At 51.9% G+C, this 17,388-nt stretch overlaps 3 protein-coding genes across 4 annotated transcripts; 1 reads left to right on the top strand and 2 right to left on the bottom strand.

Annotated features, from left to right (window-relative positions):
* Positions 1-1,028: 1,028 nt before the first annotated feature.
* FOXO4 (forkhead box O4) lies at positions 1,029-7,908 on the top strand. The gene is made up of 3 exons (XM_067724616.1): positions 1,029-1,965; positions 5,357-6,422; positions 6,745-7,908. Exons 1-3 carry the CDS (start codon positions 1,501-1,503, stop codon positions 6,750-6,752), a joined length of 1,539 nt encoding a protein of 512 aa, XP_067580717.1. The 5' UTR covers positions 1,029-1,500; the 3' UTR covers positions 6,753-7,908.
* Positions 7,909-8,612: 704 nt separating this feature from the next.
* CXHXorf65 (chromosome X CXorf65 homolog) lies at positions 8,613-10,573 on the bottom strand. Its single transcript, XM_067722718.1, has 6 exons — positions 10,549-10,573; positions 10,343-10,429; positions 10,006-10,140; positions 9,604-9,672; positions 9,046-9,145; positions 8,613-8,742 (listed from the first exon to the last, which is right to left on the bottom strand). Exons 1-6 carry the CDS (start codon positions 10,571-10,573, stop codon positions 8,613-8,615), a joined length of 546 nt encoding a protein of 181 aa, XP_067578819.1.
* A 604-nt stretch (positions 10,574-11,177) lies between these two features.
* IL2RG (interleukin 2 receptor subunit gamma) lies at positions 11,178-14,771 on the bottom strand. 2 transcript variants are annotated; one of them, XM_067722468.1, is made up of 8 exons: positions 14,620-14,771; positions 14,279-14,432; positions 13,880-14,067; positions 13,536-13,675; positions 12,969-13,131; positions 12,295-12,409; positions 11,978-12,047; positions 11,178-11,636 (listed from the first exon to the last, which is right to left on the bottom strand). In XM_067722468.1, the coding sequence occupies exons 1-8, from the start codon at positions 14,669-14,671 to the stop codon at positions 11,460-11,462; spliced, it is 1,059 nt and encodes a 352-aa protein (XP_067578569.1). In that variant the 5' UTR covers positions 14,672-14,771; the 3' UTR covers positions 11,178-11,459. The 2 variants fall into 2 exon arrangements, with proteins under 2 accessions (XP_067578569.1, XP_067578568.1); XM_067722467.1 differs by having other exon boundaries at positions 14,624-14,762.
* Positions 14,772-17,388: the final 2,617 nt, after the last annotated feature.

The raw sequence follows: 17,388 nt of genomic DNA, 5'->3' as shown, positions 1-17,388 counted from the left end.
GAGGTCTGATTAAGACGATGCTGCAATTTAGTCCGGTGATAAATAAGATCCTGAACTGGGATTTGGATGTGGGAGGTTAGGGAGATGAAAAGATGAAGGGTAAATCTAGCTTAGGAGACTGGGTAGATTAGGACAACCATTAACCAAATTCAGAGATAAGAGTATCCAGAGGATAGGGGTGTGGGTGCAGGAACAGATAATGAGTTCTGTTTGGAACCTGTTGAATGAGAAGTGAAGCCGCCGAAGATGGGAACCTGGAGAATATCAATATTTGAGGAGAGGCCAGAAGAGCCAGTGGAGAAAACTGGTTAGCAACCGCACTATCAATGGGAACTGCGTATGGGGAGTCGAGAGCGGTGGGGGAGACACCATCATCAGCTAACCATTTGTTTATGTTCCCCAAGCCCTCCGCCCATCTCCTCAACACGAAAACAAGCCTATTCTTTAGTCAGTTCTTTGCTTCGTGCTTCTCGGTTTTCTGCTTCTTGCAGAGACCGCATTTTTTCCTTTTGCCCTCTTCCGATGGAAAGACGGAACGGTCTAACATCTCTCGACACGCTCATCTAGGCGATCCCGAATCACAAGGGAGGAGGGGGGAAGGGGAGAAAAGGAAGAAAATGATTTTTAAAGAAAAGAAAAAGTCCGCGACGACCTCTAATAATTAATGTTCCCCCTCTCTATATCCTGCCACGCCGCTCTCCTGCCACCCAGATCGGGCTCCTGGCCGCGAAGTAGGACGGGAGATGTAGTCCCCAAGCCTGACCAGGCTGGCACGACTAGAGAACTCTGTTTCCCAACCCGCTCTCCAGGCGCGTGCGCAGATGGCTGCCCCGGCGAGTGGTAAACAGAGACGTCAGGCGGGGGCCGCAGCTTGGAGCAAAACAAAAGGGAAACCCGGGGGGCGGGGGGTGGGGGGGTTTGATAGGGGGATTGGTGCGGGAATTCGAGAGGCTGGGGCCGCGGGGACGTGGACCCGAGTAAGAGTTGGGGGGAGGGAAGAGGCGGGGGGAGGGGGAGTCAGGGGAGGGGCGAGTGACGCGGGGGAGCGGGGCGTGGGGGAGGGCAGGGATCCGGGTGGAGGAAATTCGGGAGGAGTGTCCGGGGGGCAGCAACTTAAAAGGGGGAGGGAACTGCGGCTAAAGAGACGTTCGGTGATGGGAGCGCGATTTGTGAGGGGATACGGTGCCTCAGGTTTAAAAGAGCAGGAAGCTGAGTGAGAGGTTGGGGAAAAAGTGCCTTCGCTAGGCGAAGGTTACAGGTGGTGTCTCGGAAAGAGCTCCGAGGCTGCAGGCTGTAGTGGAGGAGAGGATCAGAGAACTAACTGTGTGCAAGGGACAGCTTAGGGGCTAGCGTCCAGGGGCGAGGGGGAAGTTCGAGACTTTCTGAGGACTGGCAGGAATGTGCCTCCTGGCCCTCGGTGCTTCCCCCCTGGGGGGAGGCATCGCGAGGGACTGTGGCAGGCTCCTCTGAACGCTGAGCGGCGGAGGTCCAACTCCACGTATGGATCCAGTGAATGAGAATTCAGCCAGAGAGGCTGCCGCGCTCGTAGACCTCGATCCCGACTTCGAACCCCAGAGCCGTCCCCGCTCCTGCACCTGGCCCCTTCCCCGACCAGAGCTCGCTCCCGAGCCGTCCGAGCCGGCCGAGGTGGAGTCAGGTCTGGGAGAGAAGGTACACACGGAGGGGCGCTCGGAGGGGCGCTCCCAGCCGACCCTGTTGCCCTCCCGGCTCCCTGACCCGGCAGGGGGCCCCCAGCCTGGGATCCTGGGGGCCGTAACAGGTCCTCGGAAGGGAGGCTCCCGCCGGAATGCCTGGGGAAATCAGTCATATGCAGAACTCATCAGCCAGGCCATTGAAAGCGCCCCCGAGAAGCGACTGACACTCGCCCAGATCTATGAGTGGATGGTCCGCACAGTGCCCTACTTCAAGGACAAGGGTGACAGCAACAGCTCAGCAGGATGGAAGGTAACTATGACCCCCTTACCTCCGTCCCAATACCCGTCTGCTCCTGGTCCCCCCAGTCTCCTTACCTCTACTCTGGGGCCCCTTTTACACCCCTAGCCCAGAGGTCCACCTTCCGTCGTCATTTAGACAAACATTTACTTAAGACATAGTATATGCCGCTGGGTGCTTGATGCTGGAGGATCACAGATGAATAAGACACTGTCCTTGCCCTGGAGAAAATTGAATTCTCTGCTCACTGCTCAACACTCCCAGCACTTTGGCTTGGCCTGCCCCAAACACTTATCCCCACAGAGAAGTCTTTATCCTATGTACAGCAGGAACTGTGTGGATTCCCCACAGGAACCTAGCCTTCCCTCCTCCCCCACCTCCCACCCCAACACCTTTTCTCCCATTCCTGTGGGATCACTTGGATTCCCTGCTTGCCTCCCAATACCTCAGGGTAGAAGTACTGTTCTAGGACTCTGCTACCCAAGAAGATGGAGTGAAGTGGCGAAAGGTAAAAAGAGTGATATCCATGTGGTAAGGTAGCAGATCTTATGCACTAAGAAAAAAGGGTGGGCTGTCTCGGTTTACCCTATATAATGCCAAGAAACTCTCCTTAGTAAGGGGCTATCCAAGTTGTGGGGGGAAGTTTTCATTTACTGTTGAGGAATATTTACGGAAAAAATAGATAGGGCTCTGACTTCAGAGCACAAGGTTGGGAGCTCCCTTGGCCTTCCACGAGGAAACTGCGAGGAAAGATCTCGCTAGATGCTCTGAAAGCTTGTCCTGAGAAATATGGGACTCTAATCACAAGATTTGGGAGCTTTAACTCCTATTGACGCCTTGTGCCCCCATAGGTGGTGAGATCAGCATGCAAGGAAATGCAGAGGGTTGAGTGAGCAGAGGAGGGTCTTGTCCTAGGTATAAGAGATCAAGGGATCGGATCCGCAGTATCCCTAGGGGTTGGGCAGAACAGAAAGCAGGACAGCTGACTGAGACCCTTGGCACTATTTCTGGGTAGACTGCCACACCACAGTCTCAGCTCATACAGAGCTCCCCTCCTTGGACCCAGCCTACACAGCTGTTTTTCTTTTCTCTTAGGTTCATTTTCCAGGGTAGAAGAAATAACCATGAGTTGTTAGTTATGCTGTGGTAGTGTAGTCCCTCCTTAGAATTTACACTTGTACGGGGTTTTTTAGTTTACAAAGTAATTAAAAATTTTAATTTCATTTATCTTCACAGCAATTCTGAGATTCCACATTTTACATATTAGGAAACTAAGGTACAGAAAGGTTAGGAAACTCGCCAAAATCGATAGAATGAGGACTTGAACTCAGGTCTAACTATAAATCATATGCTCTTTCTGCTAATCCATGCTGCCATGGAATGATGGCAAAGTCAAATCAGGCCAAATCTGGGGCCTCCAAGGCCCTCACCTCCCACTCCCCACCCCCACCCCACTCCAAGGGGGAGACCTCAAGACTGAGCTGGCTTCCCTGGTGATGTGCCAAGGTTACTACCACTCCACCAGGGGGCGGCACTCACCTAGAACAAGAAGGCTTAATTTAGGTGGCTGGGGAGCAATTAGCAGTCACCCCCCTTGCAACAGGTTAGAACGGTAGGCTTCTAGGGAGCCGACCTCTCCAGGTAGGAGGCTGTACAATGTACTAGTTCCAAGGCCTAAAGAAGAGAGGATGAACAAATGGCACTCGTGGGTACTGAGTAGTAGGGAAAGGAATGAGCCTTCTCAGTAGACCCAGAGTTAGAGGATGGGAAGGCAGGGGGTGCGGGGGGGGGGAATCACAGTGCCAAAAGTCACCGTGGTTCTCAGTTACTAAGAGCCCAGGCTGGATGGACAAGTGTGATTCCTTGAAGGAACCAAAAACATTAACGCAGCCAGAGGAGTTGGAATGCCATTACTACAGACAATGACTTCTAAAGAGCCCTGGAGCAAGAGGCTGCTTAAACATCTTTCCCCAGGCAGAGGGTCTCCTTATCTAGAGCATCAGTCTGAAACACATGAAGTGATTTCTGACTGTCCATAGCCTCAACCTGCTAGTTGCTCTAAGCCCTTCTGGGCTCCTCCCAAGTTTCTAAACACTAAAGACCTTCATGTGGGAGGTCAAATGCCTCTAAGGTTGGAGATCCTATGCACAAATTCCTGAGGAGAAGTGGGGAAAAGGAGGTAGGAAAGAGAAGGGAGGTTCCTGGAGGGTGGGGTGGGGCGGACACAAAAGGATGGTGTAACTAGCCTGGAGCAGCCAGTAGAAATAAGCTGCTCTGGGGGCTCAAGAAGCTGCCAATCTCAGCTCCCTGGGCCCCTGGAGAAAAAAACTTATCTCTAGCAGAAAATCAGCAGCGAGGGAGGAAGGAAGAACACAGCTTCTAATACTCAAGGCACTCAAGAGCTGACGGAGCCTCAAGGGGAGATTCACCATCCGTCACCAGAGGGCCACCCACCAATCAGGCAACAAATATTGATTATGTACTGGGAGATTGGCACTCTGAGGGGGGCACTGCTGGGGGCTGCCCACCTGGACAACGTGTCCTGGCGTTTACACTTGATAAGACGAATTACTTGAAACCATAAACAGCATAATATAGATTGGGGAAATTTGTGTGGAACAGATGAAAAATGCTGTACAAGAAATTTGGCTGCAGAAGTCAAGCAACCACTTTAGAAAAGAGAGAGGACTTCAGCTTTATCTTGACGAGCTAGTAGAATTTAGAGGGGGGAGATCCTTCCCCGGACAAGGAGGGAGGGAGGGGAGGGATGGGCCTGGTGTATTTGAGGCACAGAGAGAAGCCTGGCCTGAATGTACTTGAGGGTGTGTGTCCAGGAATTGGGAGAAATCAGAAAAAAGGAATCTGCCGATCCTATAGAGAGTCGGGGCCCAAATGCCCTGTACAGAGTGGAGCACCAGCCTTGCTGAGGTTCCAGCCCCTCAGCCAGTTCCGAGGACCGGCTCAGGACAGGGTGGGTCTGTCCTGGGCTGCTGTTGCGCCACTGTCCTGTAAATTCCACCCAAGCCTGCACTCAAGGAAAGGGGTGGAGCTGTGGAACGCTCTTTCCCACTTGAGCCTAGTTCTTGCTGAACCAGGAGTGCGTCTTCTCAACGCCCACAAGCCCCAGACAGCCACCAGAGACTTGGGAGGGGTAGAGTGCTGTGAGCTCTTGGGGGGGGTGCGGGGAGGGGGGCACGGAGCCCTCTGACTAGCTCATTGCTCGGGTGGGAACTGTGTGTGGTCTCATCCCCTGCCACCACCCCCCACCCCTACCTTTGCCTCTTTTCCCCCTGGATTTGAATAGCTTTGCGTCTCCAGGAATGCCCCCGCTGCATCCCAGCGTCCTTTTAGACTGCACTGCCGGCCGCTGACCTTCCTTTCCTGTTGCCTCTGCCCCCTCCAGAACTCGATCCGCCACAACCTGTCCCTGCACAGCAAGTTCATCAAGGTTCACAACGAGGCTACCGGCAAGAGCTCTTGGTGGATGCTGAATCCAGAGGGAGGCAAGAGTGGCAAGGCGCCCCGCCGCCGGGCAGCCTCCATGGATAGCAGCAGCAAGCTGCTCCGGGGCCGCAGCAAGGCCCCCAAGAAGAAACCAGCTGTGCTGCCAGCTCCGCCCGAAGGTGCCACTCCGAGGAGCCCTGTTGGCCACTTTGCCAAGTGGTCAGGCAGCCCTTGCTCTCGAAACCGCGAGGAAGCTGATGTGTGGAGCACCTTCCGTCCACGAAGCAGTTCCAATGCTAGCACTGTCAGCACCCGGCCCTCCCCCAGGAGGCCAGAGCCTGAGGTGCTGGCGGAAGAGGAAATGCCAGCCTCGGCCAGCAGCTATGCTGGGGGTGTCCCTCCCACCCTAAAAGAAGATCTGGAGCTGTTAGATGGGCTCAATCTCACATCTCCCCATTCCCTGCTGTCTCGGAGCAGCCTCTCTGGCTTCTCTTTGCAGCATCCTGGGGTTTCAGGCCCTTTACACACCTACAGCACCTCCCTCTTCAGCCCAGCAGAGGGGCCCCTGTCAGCAGGAGAAGGGTGCTTCTCAAGCTCCCAGTCCCTGGAGGCCCTGCTCACCTCTGATACGCCACCACCTCCTGCTGATGTCCTCATGACCCAGGTAGATCCCATTCTGTCCCAGGCTCCGACACTTCTGTTGCTGGGGGGGATACCTTCCTCCAGTAAGCTAGGCACAGGGGGTGGCCTGTGTCCTAAGGCCCTAGAGGCTCCAGGCCCCAGTGGTCTGGTTCCCACCCTTCCGATGATAGCACCAGCACCGCCTCCAGTCATGGCGGGTGCTCCCGTCCCCAAGCCCCTGGGGGCTCCTGTGCTCACACCTCCTACTGAAGCTCCAAGCCAAGACCGAATGCCTCAGGATCTCGATCTTGATATGTACATGGAGAATCTGGAGTGTGACATGGATAACATCATCAGTGACCTCATGGATGGGGGCGAAGGACTGGACTTCAACTTTGAGCCAGGTACGGCACCGCTGAATCACGGTAGCATCTCACAACCTATACCTCCTCCTAGGTGTCCAGCTAGTCCTGTGATTGAGCAAAGGAGAGCTAGAACAAGGGGTAGCTGGAGGTCCCGGGGAACTGGAAGGGCGATGTCATGTTAGAGTGGCATAGTTTCCAGATGGGACCTCCAGGCCCCTCAGCAGTGCTCACCCCTACAAGGTAGCATGGGAGAGGTGGGGAAGGGGCCGTCTCTGTTTTCCTTGGTGTGGATCTTGATGGTGGAAAGTTGTCATGCCCCAGATGAGCCTCTTACGTTGTCCTCCGTTTTCTCTTCCCACAGATCCCTGAGCCATTGGCTGGCAGCTTTATTCCCTGCTTCAGAGACGGAGCCAGGCGTGCCCATATCCACTCTTTACCCTTGACCCCTCCCTGGGAATTTGGGACCCTGCTTTAGAGCTAGGGTAGGGTCTGCTCACCTGGGTGTTGAGGAAATTATAAAGCTGGGGGTGGGGAGGGAAAGGGGAGGGGGAAAGGGAGAGGGTTTATTCTCACTGTGCCAATTAGGGGGTAAGGCCCCCCTCTCAGGAGCCATCCTTGGGCCCCTCCCATTCCCACCCCATAGGTTTTGTAGCAGGGGCGGGCAGTACTGTTGGAAATGTGAAGTCACCAGTGGCCTTACCCCTGCCTTTGGGAGCAGGATTTTTTGTAGAGTCTTATCTGAGCTGGTCCAGGCTGGGTTGAGCCTGGGATTTTTATGCAGTGGCCCCTTGGGCCAGTGGTGTGGGACTGGGGGGGTGGTAATGGGGAGCTGGAAGGGCCGAGGTCTGAAGCCTGGAGTGGCTCACCAGGCCAAATCACCCTTGGACGGCTACAGATAACAGAAAGGCTTTTTATAAACTTTTAAAGAAATATAAACACAAATATAGAGATTTTTAACAGTGGCAAGGTGCTAGTGATGGGGAGAATGCTTTCTTCTTTCTGAAGGCTTTGTCATAGTGACCTGATGCAAACACTACAGACATTACTCCGGGAAACATGGGGGAAATAGGGGAGACAACCCCAGGTCAGCAGAGAGCAGGGGGCAAGGGGAAGAGCTCCCGTGAGGACCAGGTGTAAAACATGGCCTACACGGAACTAGCTTGGAGTTTCCCTAACTCAGGTCCCCTCACTCTGTCACCTTGTGCCTGGGAGTGTGGTGTTGGGGTACAGTCACACTCTCGTGTGACCCCCTGTGGGTTCGTGCTATGGTGGGAGAGTGTGTTGAGGGCCAGGAATGAGTTTGTGGCCTGGGAAGGGGGTGGGAGGGGGGAGAAGAGAAGGAGGGAAGGATTTAGGGTGGTAAAGTTAGGCACAGAGACCTCCCTGTTCAAGGCCCCAGACAGCTGTCCCTGCCCTTCTTCCCCTTGCCTGACTGCAGGGGTTATGTGGAAGTGTGTGCAGTAGCAGGCAGGGGGAGGGGCGGAACAGGGAAAGGGGAGCTGGGGAGCTTGGCTGAGGGTCTGGGAAATGAGCAGGGATGGAGGGGAATGTGGATCAGGTTTACTAGCACCTGCTAGGAAAGGCCATCTGGGGCTCCTTCTCCACCCTAGCCCCCAAAGCAGCCCCTCCCCCAGTCCCCTTTGCATTGTCCCCTCCCCCGCCCCTGCTGTGGGTTCCCATCATTTCCTGTGTCAGCGCCTGGCCTACCCAGATTGTATCATGTGCTAGATTGGAGTGGGGAAGTGTGTCAAATCAATAAATGAATAAATTCAATAAATGCCTATAACCAGCTCTGGTTTCTGCTGCCTCGCTGTTCCTCGCAGATAGCGGAGGGGGAGGTAGGGACTGCCCAGAGGCAGACTGATGGGAGGTGGGGGAATTTCAGACGGGGACTTGGTGGAGTGTGGCGGGTGGGGGGGGGGGATGCCCATCCGTCACCTAACCCCAGCAGGAGTAGGCGGGCTGTGATAGGTCTCCCAGGGGGAGGTAGTCTGGTTGGAGAAGACCCCACCCCCCACTCTGTCCCTCAAAGGCTCATTGTGCTAGACTTCGCTGTCTTTCCTCACCCCCACCCATGTGCTTGCCCTCGCTGCTCCTACCCACCCTGAGAGCCTCCACAATGCCTGGCGCAGACTTAAGCCTTGGTGCAGATATTGGGAGAAGAAGTCTTTCTTGAAAAAAGGAACCTCACATTAAATGCCAGTAATTTCATACCTAGTATTGCTGCTCTCAGTTGGTCACTTTATTTTGCTGGCGACCTTTATCCCTACTACGAGTTAAGTTCGCTTTGGTCTTAACGGGTGGACCACTGCGAGTGGTCCCTCCTCCATCTGAGCGTCCTGATGATTTGGACTGGAAAAGGATAGGGTCAGTAAGTAGAGAAAGAGGCCCCTGCAGGGAAGCTTTCTACAAACTAGGACCGAAGGCAGGACAAAAGAGGTGAGAGGCAGGTCTTGGGCATGGATGTTGGATTTGGAAAGGAAATTCATCCCAGAGGGCCAGGGTGGAGAAGCCTTCGGTAGACTGGCGGGGGAAAGGAGGTTGCTGAGACAGACCATGTTTGGGAAGGCTTACTGGGAGTTTCACTGATTTCCCTGACGATTTCCCTGACGATTTCCCTGACGATTTCATTGCCGATTTCATTGCCGATTTCATTGCCGATTTCATTGACGATTCAGTTCGAGCACGTTTCTTGGCTTCTTGTCTTCTAAGCATTTTTATTTGACCCCTCCGCAGGAGGTCACATTGTGTATGCAAGGCATCTAGGAACCAGGAAAAGGCACCCCCACCTCCGAGGACTGGAGAACTTCCCTTCCCATCCTGTCCCTCCCATCATTCAAATGATCACTTGGAGTAACCGGGCCTAAAGCTAGGCTGAGGAGTGACCTGAAGGTGCCCAAGCTTTGCTCTTTTCAGTGGCAATCGGGACACCAAGACTCCAAGAGCGAAAGGTGAAGGGAAAGATGGGAATGATGTGGTGGGGATAGGGAGATGTACTGAGGAGATGGCTGAGAAACAGCGAGGAGGGATGAGTGACACAGGCACACTGCACCTGGTTTGAGCTAAACATCCCTTCTGAAGTGGCCCTAGACCCTATTCCCCTTTTCCTAGGATCTTGTGATCCTGCCTGATGGACTACACAAGCCCCACCCTATATTCTCCATCACCCACCATTATACAGTACCCTCCATGTGCCTTCTTCCTCCACCATGCTCCTTACCAATTAGCTTGGGATCTGGGTTCTTCAGGAGGGGCACAAAAGCTCTGTAGACATTCTGAAGTACAGTTCCTGTGAACACGGCAGTGCATGATCCCCAGCCCCCTTCACCCAGCCTCCACCCTTCCAAAGCCCAAGATTTCAGGACCCTAACACTCAACACTACCTTGAGCTGGTGTAACTTATTTTCTCCCCTCTGGTCCATCCCTAGGTCAGGTCAGGGGAGGTGGGGAGCGGTGCATAGAATGTGCTAACCTAACCAATGTCATAGAGGCAGTGCCTTTCCTTAGGCTGACTAGAGACGGTCAATTTGGATCTGGTTTAGGGGCCCTATTTGAAGGGCCAGGTCCACAGTCCATCTTTGGGGCCTTGCTCTATCTCTGGGGAATGCTCCCAAGCCGCTACCTGCTAACCCATACTCCACCCTGCAAACGTAGTAGGTGTCTCGAGCTGTAAGGAATTTGTTGGCATAGACTCCAAGGGTCTTCTTCAGGAAAAACATCTGCATTGTCCCCATTGCATCACACAAATCGATGATGTCTGGAGGGAGACCACAGGGTAATTGGGGCAGCTAAGGAGGGAGAGAGAGAGCAAAAGAGGCCAGTGATCCTATTCAGAACGTGTTGGAGGAAGCTGTCTGGATTCAAGAAGCTCTCTTCTTGGCAGGAGGAGGACTTGACGGCTAGAGATGACCCTGCTACTTCTGATCCTTGGCCATGAGTCTCCTCCCCACACTCCTCACCTGTTTTAGGCACCCCCACTTCATGACGGACATATTGCAGCAACAGGAGGACAGAACAATTAGTATTGGCCAGAAACTGCTGATTATCTGAGAAGAGATGGCACGGGGTATGTGGTCCTTCCGCAGTTATACCACCTCTGTGATCTCCACTGCCCTCCAACATCCCCAACCCTACACATAGACATCAGCTATGTGATACCCCTCACCTCCATGTTCGACATAGATGAACATGCTCTGAAGATCTTCTCATTCTTCAGAGAGTCTTAATAAGTCATGGCAGAAGGAGGGTGTTCTAGAGGCCTTGGGGGGCCAAGTGGGCCCATAAGGTCGGGGGACTAGAGAGGAAGATGGATTAAATTGGCTGAGGAGGTCCAGACTGTGCAAACAGGAGAGAGCTATGGGCAGTTGTGGATAAGCAGCATCCCTAGGGGTAGGGCCTGAGGCTGCAGCTGAGGGATTATGAGGTCAGAAGTGGTATGTGTGACAGAAGGTGAGGTAAGGCTAAGGAAAGAAGAACCTGGGTGGGGTCTATAAAAGATTTGTTAAAATGGGGGCAACAACAACAACAACAGAAAATGGGGGCAGCATGGTAAATCTAACTCTAAACTGGCCCTTAGAAGGAGTGTAGGACACCTAGAGAAAAGTCCGTTTCTGGAACAGCACTCTTTTCGAGTGAGTCTGTAGTGCCGCTGCCTCCGCGGCATGAGTCCACCGCGCCTCTTTCCTCCCCTCGGCACCAAGCCTCCCACCCGCATTGCACCCCACGTTTCCATTGCTTCCCCCCCCCAACAGCAGACTTCCTTGATGATTATCAACAGAACTTTTATTTCTCATTCGTTTCTGGAACAGTTGAAGGGTAGATGGAAAGGGGGAGGGAGGGAGGGACAGCAGAAGCAATGCTGTGAGGAGGAAGGGCTGGGCTGGGGGAGATGAGAAACATGGACAGGGCAAAGGGGCAATTCTCAAGTAGGAGATATTAAATGAGAAGGCAGTTATAGGGGGCACAAAATTCAAAATCTGCCACAGGGGGGCGAGGTGAGCCCTGGACCCAGGTTGGTTGGACAAGGGCAAGTTAGTAAAATTTAGGGCTACAGGGCCCTGGGGTTCTGTCAGGGTGTCAGGGCTCAGGTTTCAGGGTGTAACATGGAGGAGCCCAGTAGGGGCTATGCTGGCTGCAGGGGGAGCCCCCAGGCCCTTCCCCTCCTTTTGGGGGGATCTCACTGACGTGGCAAAGCCGTTCACTGTAGTCTGGCTGCAGACTTTCTGCCAGTCCCTTAGACACACCACTCCAGGCCTAAAGACAGATATCTCCAGGTCAGGGCTCAATTAGGAGCAGGAAGTAGAAGACCCAGGCTCTGTGCCAGGGGAACTCTCCCAAGATCTGCAACCACTGTGATTACAGAAGGGACACACACACTCCTGGGCCCTCAATACCACTGTTTCCATCTGCCTCAACCAATCTAGGATCAGTTCTTCTGGGTGTCTCTCTGCGTCTAGCCTATCCCCCAACTGGTCGGCCACATCCTGTTAGTGCAGGCCTCCCTCCCCTCCCCTCTGCCCCCCATGCTCTGTCTGTCTAGCTGGCAGGCAGTTGGCCATTGACAGACTGCAGTCTGCCTATGACAATGTTCTCACCGAAAAGTTCCCGTGGTATTCAGTAACCAGATCCTCTAGGTTCTTGAGGGTAGGAATTCGGGGCATCATCCTGAGTGGGGAGAAAGAGGGAGCAGGAACACATCGGTTACGCTCTTTTATTACCCTTCTCGCAGTTCTCCCACATGGAATGAAGCGATTCTGTGTTGTCTGCGCCTGCATCTTCCTTCCATCACCATGCCCACTTGGGTGATCCCTCATTCCTTACTGTCCCGCCCTCTACTCCTGGAGACCCGGTAACAACCCTCTTCCCCTATTCCCAGCCCCCACCTCATTTTTCTGGGATTCCGAATTCTCACCGTTCCAGCCAGCAGTACAAACAGATGAGGATCACGATAGATGCCATGGAGACAAGGGGGATCAGCACAGCTTTCCATGCAAACAACGAAAGAGTCTCAGGATTCTCAGGATTCTCTATGGAAAAGAGGAAAGGAAAAGAGACTGAACATTTGTAGCGCCCCTACTACTTGCCAACATTTAGAGCCCCAACTTGGTGCCAGACACTGTGCCAGACGCTATCTGTATACTTAATCCTCATAACTCCTGAGCGGGGCAGGGAGCAATTATTATCTCCATTTTACAGATGAGGAAACAGAATCAAAGAGGTGAGTGATGTGCCCAAGGTCAAAGAGGTAGGAAGTGGCAGAGGCAGGTTTAAACCCTAGATTTGCCTGATTCCAAAGCCATCTTTACCATGCAGGCTTTCTGGGAATGCTGCGGGGAAATTTTATACATTCTGTATCCCCTTTGAGGACCCCCTCAGCCTCCTTCCCAATCCACCCCCCTACTGTAACAACACACTGATCCAACCCTACACAGAAAAATCCTGCTTCCTGGGGGTTGGAGTTGAACAGTGAGGGGAGATGAGCCACCAAGTTCGGGGGCTTAGGGGTAGGGAGGTAGGGCAAAAGACAGTGGTGCTAGAAAGGTTCCTGGGCTCATGGGTTGGGGTGATGCATTAGGCCCATTTTACCCTTTGAAGTATTGCTGCCCCAGTGAACGGGGCAGCTCCAGTCACTCCATTGCTGAGCGCTTCCACAGAGTGGGTTATAGCGGCTTCGAACACGGAACGTGTAGAATTTCTGTGCATCCACGCTAGGCAGAGAGAAGCTATGTCTGTGATCCACGGCTTGTTCCTTGAGGTGAAAGAGGGTGAGGGAAAGATGGGTGTCTATAAAAGAAGGGAGAATGGAAACTGCTGCCCCCCACCCCCATCCCAGGTCATCTTCTGGTTCTTCCCAGTTTCTCCCTCCTCTCTTGACTACTCAAGCCACACTGCTCCCTTCACTGCCTAGAATTTAATGCCTCCTTAAAGGCTTGCCTTTGTTTACTTGCCTTTCTGGCTTTGGGAAGAGCATGGGTAGGGAAACCTTGAGGAAAACTCACTGGTGATGAGAGGGAAAGGAGTCAGAGGAGGGTGGAAGGTGGGCAGGGGAACTGGGAGGCACAGAACAGGAGCTGGGGATCAGACCTTCCTATTGGCTAATTGAATCCTTCATCCCCACTTGCTCAGCCTGAGCTGCTATCCCCACTCACTCACAGTCCAGCTGTGGTCCCGGTCACTCCGGTACTGCACCAGGTGCTCCAAACAATGGTCCAAGTGTCTGTTGCTCCAGCTCAGTTCTAGCTGGAATTCACTCAGGTTGCGAAGTGTCAGATTCTCCGGAGCCCAGGGGATCACTGGAGATATGTGTGCGTGTGTGGTCATTCCCCTGGCCTAGACAAGTCAGGATCCTGAAGGTAGTGCGCCTGAGCCCTCCTCCCTTCCCCATTCTATTCCTCGCCTCTTTTCTGCCCAAGTACCCTTATGGTGAAAGAACACTAGTTTATATACCCCTTTCCTCAATACCCCACAATATCCTTTGACCCTCCTATCCAAATTACCCAGATCCTGCAGTTTTAGCAACTGTTCGGGCTGCCTCCTGTGTTCCCATGGGTCCTGGAGCTGGACAACAAATGTTTGGTAGAGATGGATCTCCTTTTTTCCAAACCAACAGCCAGAAGTGATCCCTTCAGAGAATAGATAGTGGCCACACTCTTGGAGTTTATCATCATCATTAAAGTTCTTGTACCTAGAGAAGGATTTCAAGGAAGAAGAACAGTGAGGTAAACTTGGGTACTCCGGATTTCCACAGCCCAGCCTCAGCTCCTCTGAACTGACTTATGACTCACCCCACGAGAAAACAGTGGGGAGCCTGGGATACTCTTGGTCCCCACGCAGTCTCTCACATCTAGCCCACCTCCTCTTCCTCCCCCGTGCGATTCCCTCTCCCCTTCTCATACCCATAATGCAGAGTCAGGTTGGTGCGCTGGGGCTCAGAGCTGCTGTTCCAGGTGCAATTCATGTACTCGACATTGAACACAAAACACTGAACCTTTGGGAGGGGCAGAGTGGAAACACTGAGGGTCCCAGCGGGTGTAGAGGTCAGGAAGAAATCTAGGTTGGGGAGAAAATGAAGTGGGGGAGGGTAAGAGAAGACACGATGGTCAGAAGAAGCAGCGTGAGGCAGGGAACCCTTCCCCTTGCCCTCCCCATGGTACTCTTAAAACTCTGCCCGCATCCTAATGTCCAGTGGCAGGTTCCAGAATTCAGTAGGACCCCTTCCCACAGCTTCCCTTCTCACCAACCTCCTCCAGTCCCAGGTTTCCCACCAGCTGTGATGTCTTCATTCCCATTGGGCGTGAGGACCTTTGGGTTCAGCCCCACCCCCAGCAGAGGCAGTTGCAGGAATAAGAGGGATCTGAGTGGCAATGGTGGCTTCAACATGGCGCTTACTCTTCGTTCCCTGGGTGTAGACTGTGTCAGGAACCTGGGCCCCTTACCCACTACCCCTCCCCACCCACACATTTCCTTCTGTCATAACTTCCGGTGGAAAGAACCTTAGAAGCCAGGGCTTTACGGAGGGTGTGGTGAATGTGTGCTATGACACAGGCTAAATCCTCTGGGAGATTAGGTGTTAATCTAATCTGTAGAAGTAACACCACCACTGTAATGTGGTGTTAAGTAGAGACTAAAGCTGGGTATCCAAAATTGTCACAGACCCAAGAAGCCTCAGACTACCTAGATCCCGGGAAGGATCTGCTCATCACCACCACCATTCCCGGCCACCTTCTCATCTAAATTATTTTATCCCATATAGTGGAGTGTCTGAACCTCCCTCCATCCTATGCTATGCTCCTTCCTTGGCTCAGTCACCCTGAAACCGCTATCAAAGCTCTACTGTCTTGGCTGGATGGAAATTGCAGTCTTGGCTCCCGTGGGCACATCTATAGCTATCTTTCCCCTGACCTTATCCAAACCAGAATAGCCACCCTTAGCTGTTGCGAGAGCTGGGTCCCCATTGTGACTGGTGAGGAGGTCTGACTTAGAAGTAGATTCTGGAAATGAAGGAACAACAATACTGGCTTCAAACTCCTCATCTTCCCCTGAATCTGCTTCTCTTCCTGTGTTCCGTATCTCAGTTAATGGTATCATCACTCTCTCAGTCACCCAGACTTCAAACCTCAAAGTCATCTTCGATTCCTCCGTCTCTCTCACCCTGAGAATCCTATCAGCTCTACTTCTGTTGTGTTTCTCCCAGTCGTGTCCTCCTTTCCATGACCACGGCCCTGGTGCTAAATCAGCCTTTCATTCCCTCTAGTCACGATTAGTACTAGAACCCACTAACTGGCCTCCCTTTCTAAAGGCCCCCTGCTCTCTAAACCACTCTTCATTCTGTTGCCAGATGTATCTTCCCCCAAATGCAGAGCTGATTGGAGACACTATTTACATAAATAGTTTATTTAGTAAACATTTACTGAGCCTTTAATATGTGCCAGGCACTATGCTTATGTTCTAACCCACCCTAATTTTCCGTGGGTTTAAATTCCTCAGGGTTAGCACAAATGTTACCTCCTCCAATATGTCTTCCTCTCCCCAATCAGAATTAATTTGTCTTTCCATTGTGATTCAATAGCATTGTGTTATTGTTACTTTTATTTGTTATGTGCTAGTTTTATTATTTTTTATTTATTGTTATTTGTTACTTTTATTACAGCACTCTATATTTTCTCTAAAAGGCAATACCATCATAGAAAGAATATCAAGAGTCAAGAAAAGTATGATATCACTTATATGTGAAATCTAAAAAAATACAACAGGGAATTCCCTGGTGGTCCAGTGGTTAGAGCTCCGCCCTTCCACTGCAGGAGGCACGGGTTCCATCCCTGGTGGGGGAACTGGGGAACTAAGATCGTGCGAGCCGCGCGGCCAAAAAAAAAAAAAAAGATAAAAAATACAACAAAGTAGTGAATATAACAAAAACGAAATAGATTCACAGATACAGAGAACAAACTAGGGGTTACCAGTGGGGAGAGGGAAGGGGGGAGGGGCAATATAGGGGTAGGGGACTAAGGTACAAACTATTATGTATAAAATGAGCTACAAGGATATATTGTACAACACGGGGAATATAGCCAATATTTTATAATAATTATAAATGGAGTGTAAACTTTAAAAATTGTCAATCACTATGTTGTACACCTGTAACTGATATAATATTGTACATCGAATATACTGCAATTGAAAAAGGCAGGAAAAAAAAGAACAGCAATGAGATGATACACTACTTTAAAGAGAGAGAGTGAGAGACAGAGACAAGAAAAAATCCTAGTCTCAGCTCTGTTACACAGTAGCCATATAATATAGGGCAAGCAAACTTCCACTCTTTGAAAATCAGCTTCCTCATCCACAAAATGGAGACAATAATAATCCCTAACTCATAGGAGTTTTTTGCGGATTAGAGGAGACAATGTCTGAAAAGCATCTGACACTCAGTAGGTGCCTCTTTCGATACAGCAAGGGTTCTTAACCTGGAGTTCATGGACCTTTAGGAGATATGTGAGTGAACTTCAAGAGGGGGTCTAAGAATCTCCCGGCAAAGTATCTAACATTTTGTATATCTTTACGTGCAGTTTTCTGGGAAGAAGGGCCATAGCTTCCATCAGCATTTTAAAGGGACTGTGAAGCAGAAGAGGTTAAGAACCTCAGTGCTAGACCATAAAGACCTTGAGCCGACCTTTCAGGGTTTAATTGGTGCTTTCTTATGCATACATAGTTTCTAATAAAGATTAGAGCCGACCTTTCAGGGTTTAATAGGTGCTTTCTTATGCATACGTAGTTTCTAATCTTCGCAACAGTCCCTTGAAGGTGTTAGTACACCCATTTTTCAGATTCAGGAACTAAGAAACAAAGAAGCGGTTTGCAAAAGGCAGAGTTTCTAAGCAACGCACAGACGATAGAGCACTTATTCTAGGCCGAGAACTGAGCGAGGCGCTGGGAATCCAGTTCCAGTCGGAGCTCAGCGCCGCGTCCGCCTCCCGCCTCACAGGTTCGTATCCCCAGCGCCTGGCTG

This window comes from Pseudorca crassidens, chromosome X (assembly GCF_039906515.1).
Source record: "Pseudorca crassidens isolate mPseCra1 chromosome X, mPseCra1.hap1, whole genome shotgun sequence".
Taxonomy (NCBI): domain Eukaryota; kingdom Metazoa; phylum Chordata; class Mammalia; order Artiodactyla; family Delphinidae; genus Pseudorca; species Pseudorca crassidens.
The sequence above is the reverse complement of the archived record's forward strand: the minus strand, read 5'-3'. Positions and strand labels throughout refer to the sequence as shown.

Excerpts from the sequence above, each read along its gene's own strand:
- FOXO4 (XM_067724616.1), top strand. The coding sequence starts at position 1,501 with ATGGATCCAGTGAATGAGAATTCAGCCAGAGAGGCTGCCGCGCTCGTA. Across the intron at positions 1,966-5,356 it reads ACAGCTCAGCAGGATGGAAG|AACTCGATCCGCCACAACCT; the intron begins GTAACTATGACC and ends TGCCCCCTCCAG.
- IL2RG (XM_067722467.1), bottom strand. The coding sequence starts at position 14,762 with ATGTTGAAGCCACCATTGCCACTCAGATCCCTCTTATTCCTGCAACTG. Across the intron at positions 12,410-12,968 it reads GGGCAGCAATACTTCAAAGG|AGAATCCTGAGAATCCTGAG; the intron begins GTAAAATGGGCC and ends TCTTTTCCATAG. Across the intron at positions 11,637-11,977 it reads AATACCACGGGAACTTTTCG|GCCTGGAGTGGTGTGTCTAA; the intron begins GTGAGAACATTG and ends ATCTGTCTTTAG.
- CXHXorf65 (XM_067722718.1), bottom strand. The coding sequence starts at position 10,573 with ATGTTCATCTATGTCGAACATGGAG. Across the intron at positions 10,430-10,548 it reads CATCTATGTCGAACATGGAG|ATAATCAGCAGTTTCTGGCC; the intron begins GTGAGGGGTATC and ends ATCTCTTCTCAG. Across the intron at positions 9,146-9,603 it reads CCCAGATCCCAAGCTAATTG|ATGCCTTGCATACACAATGT; the intron begins GTAAGGAGCATG and ends CCTGGTTCCTAG.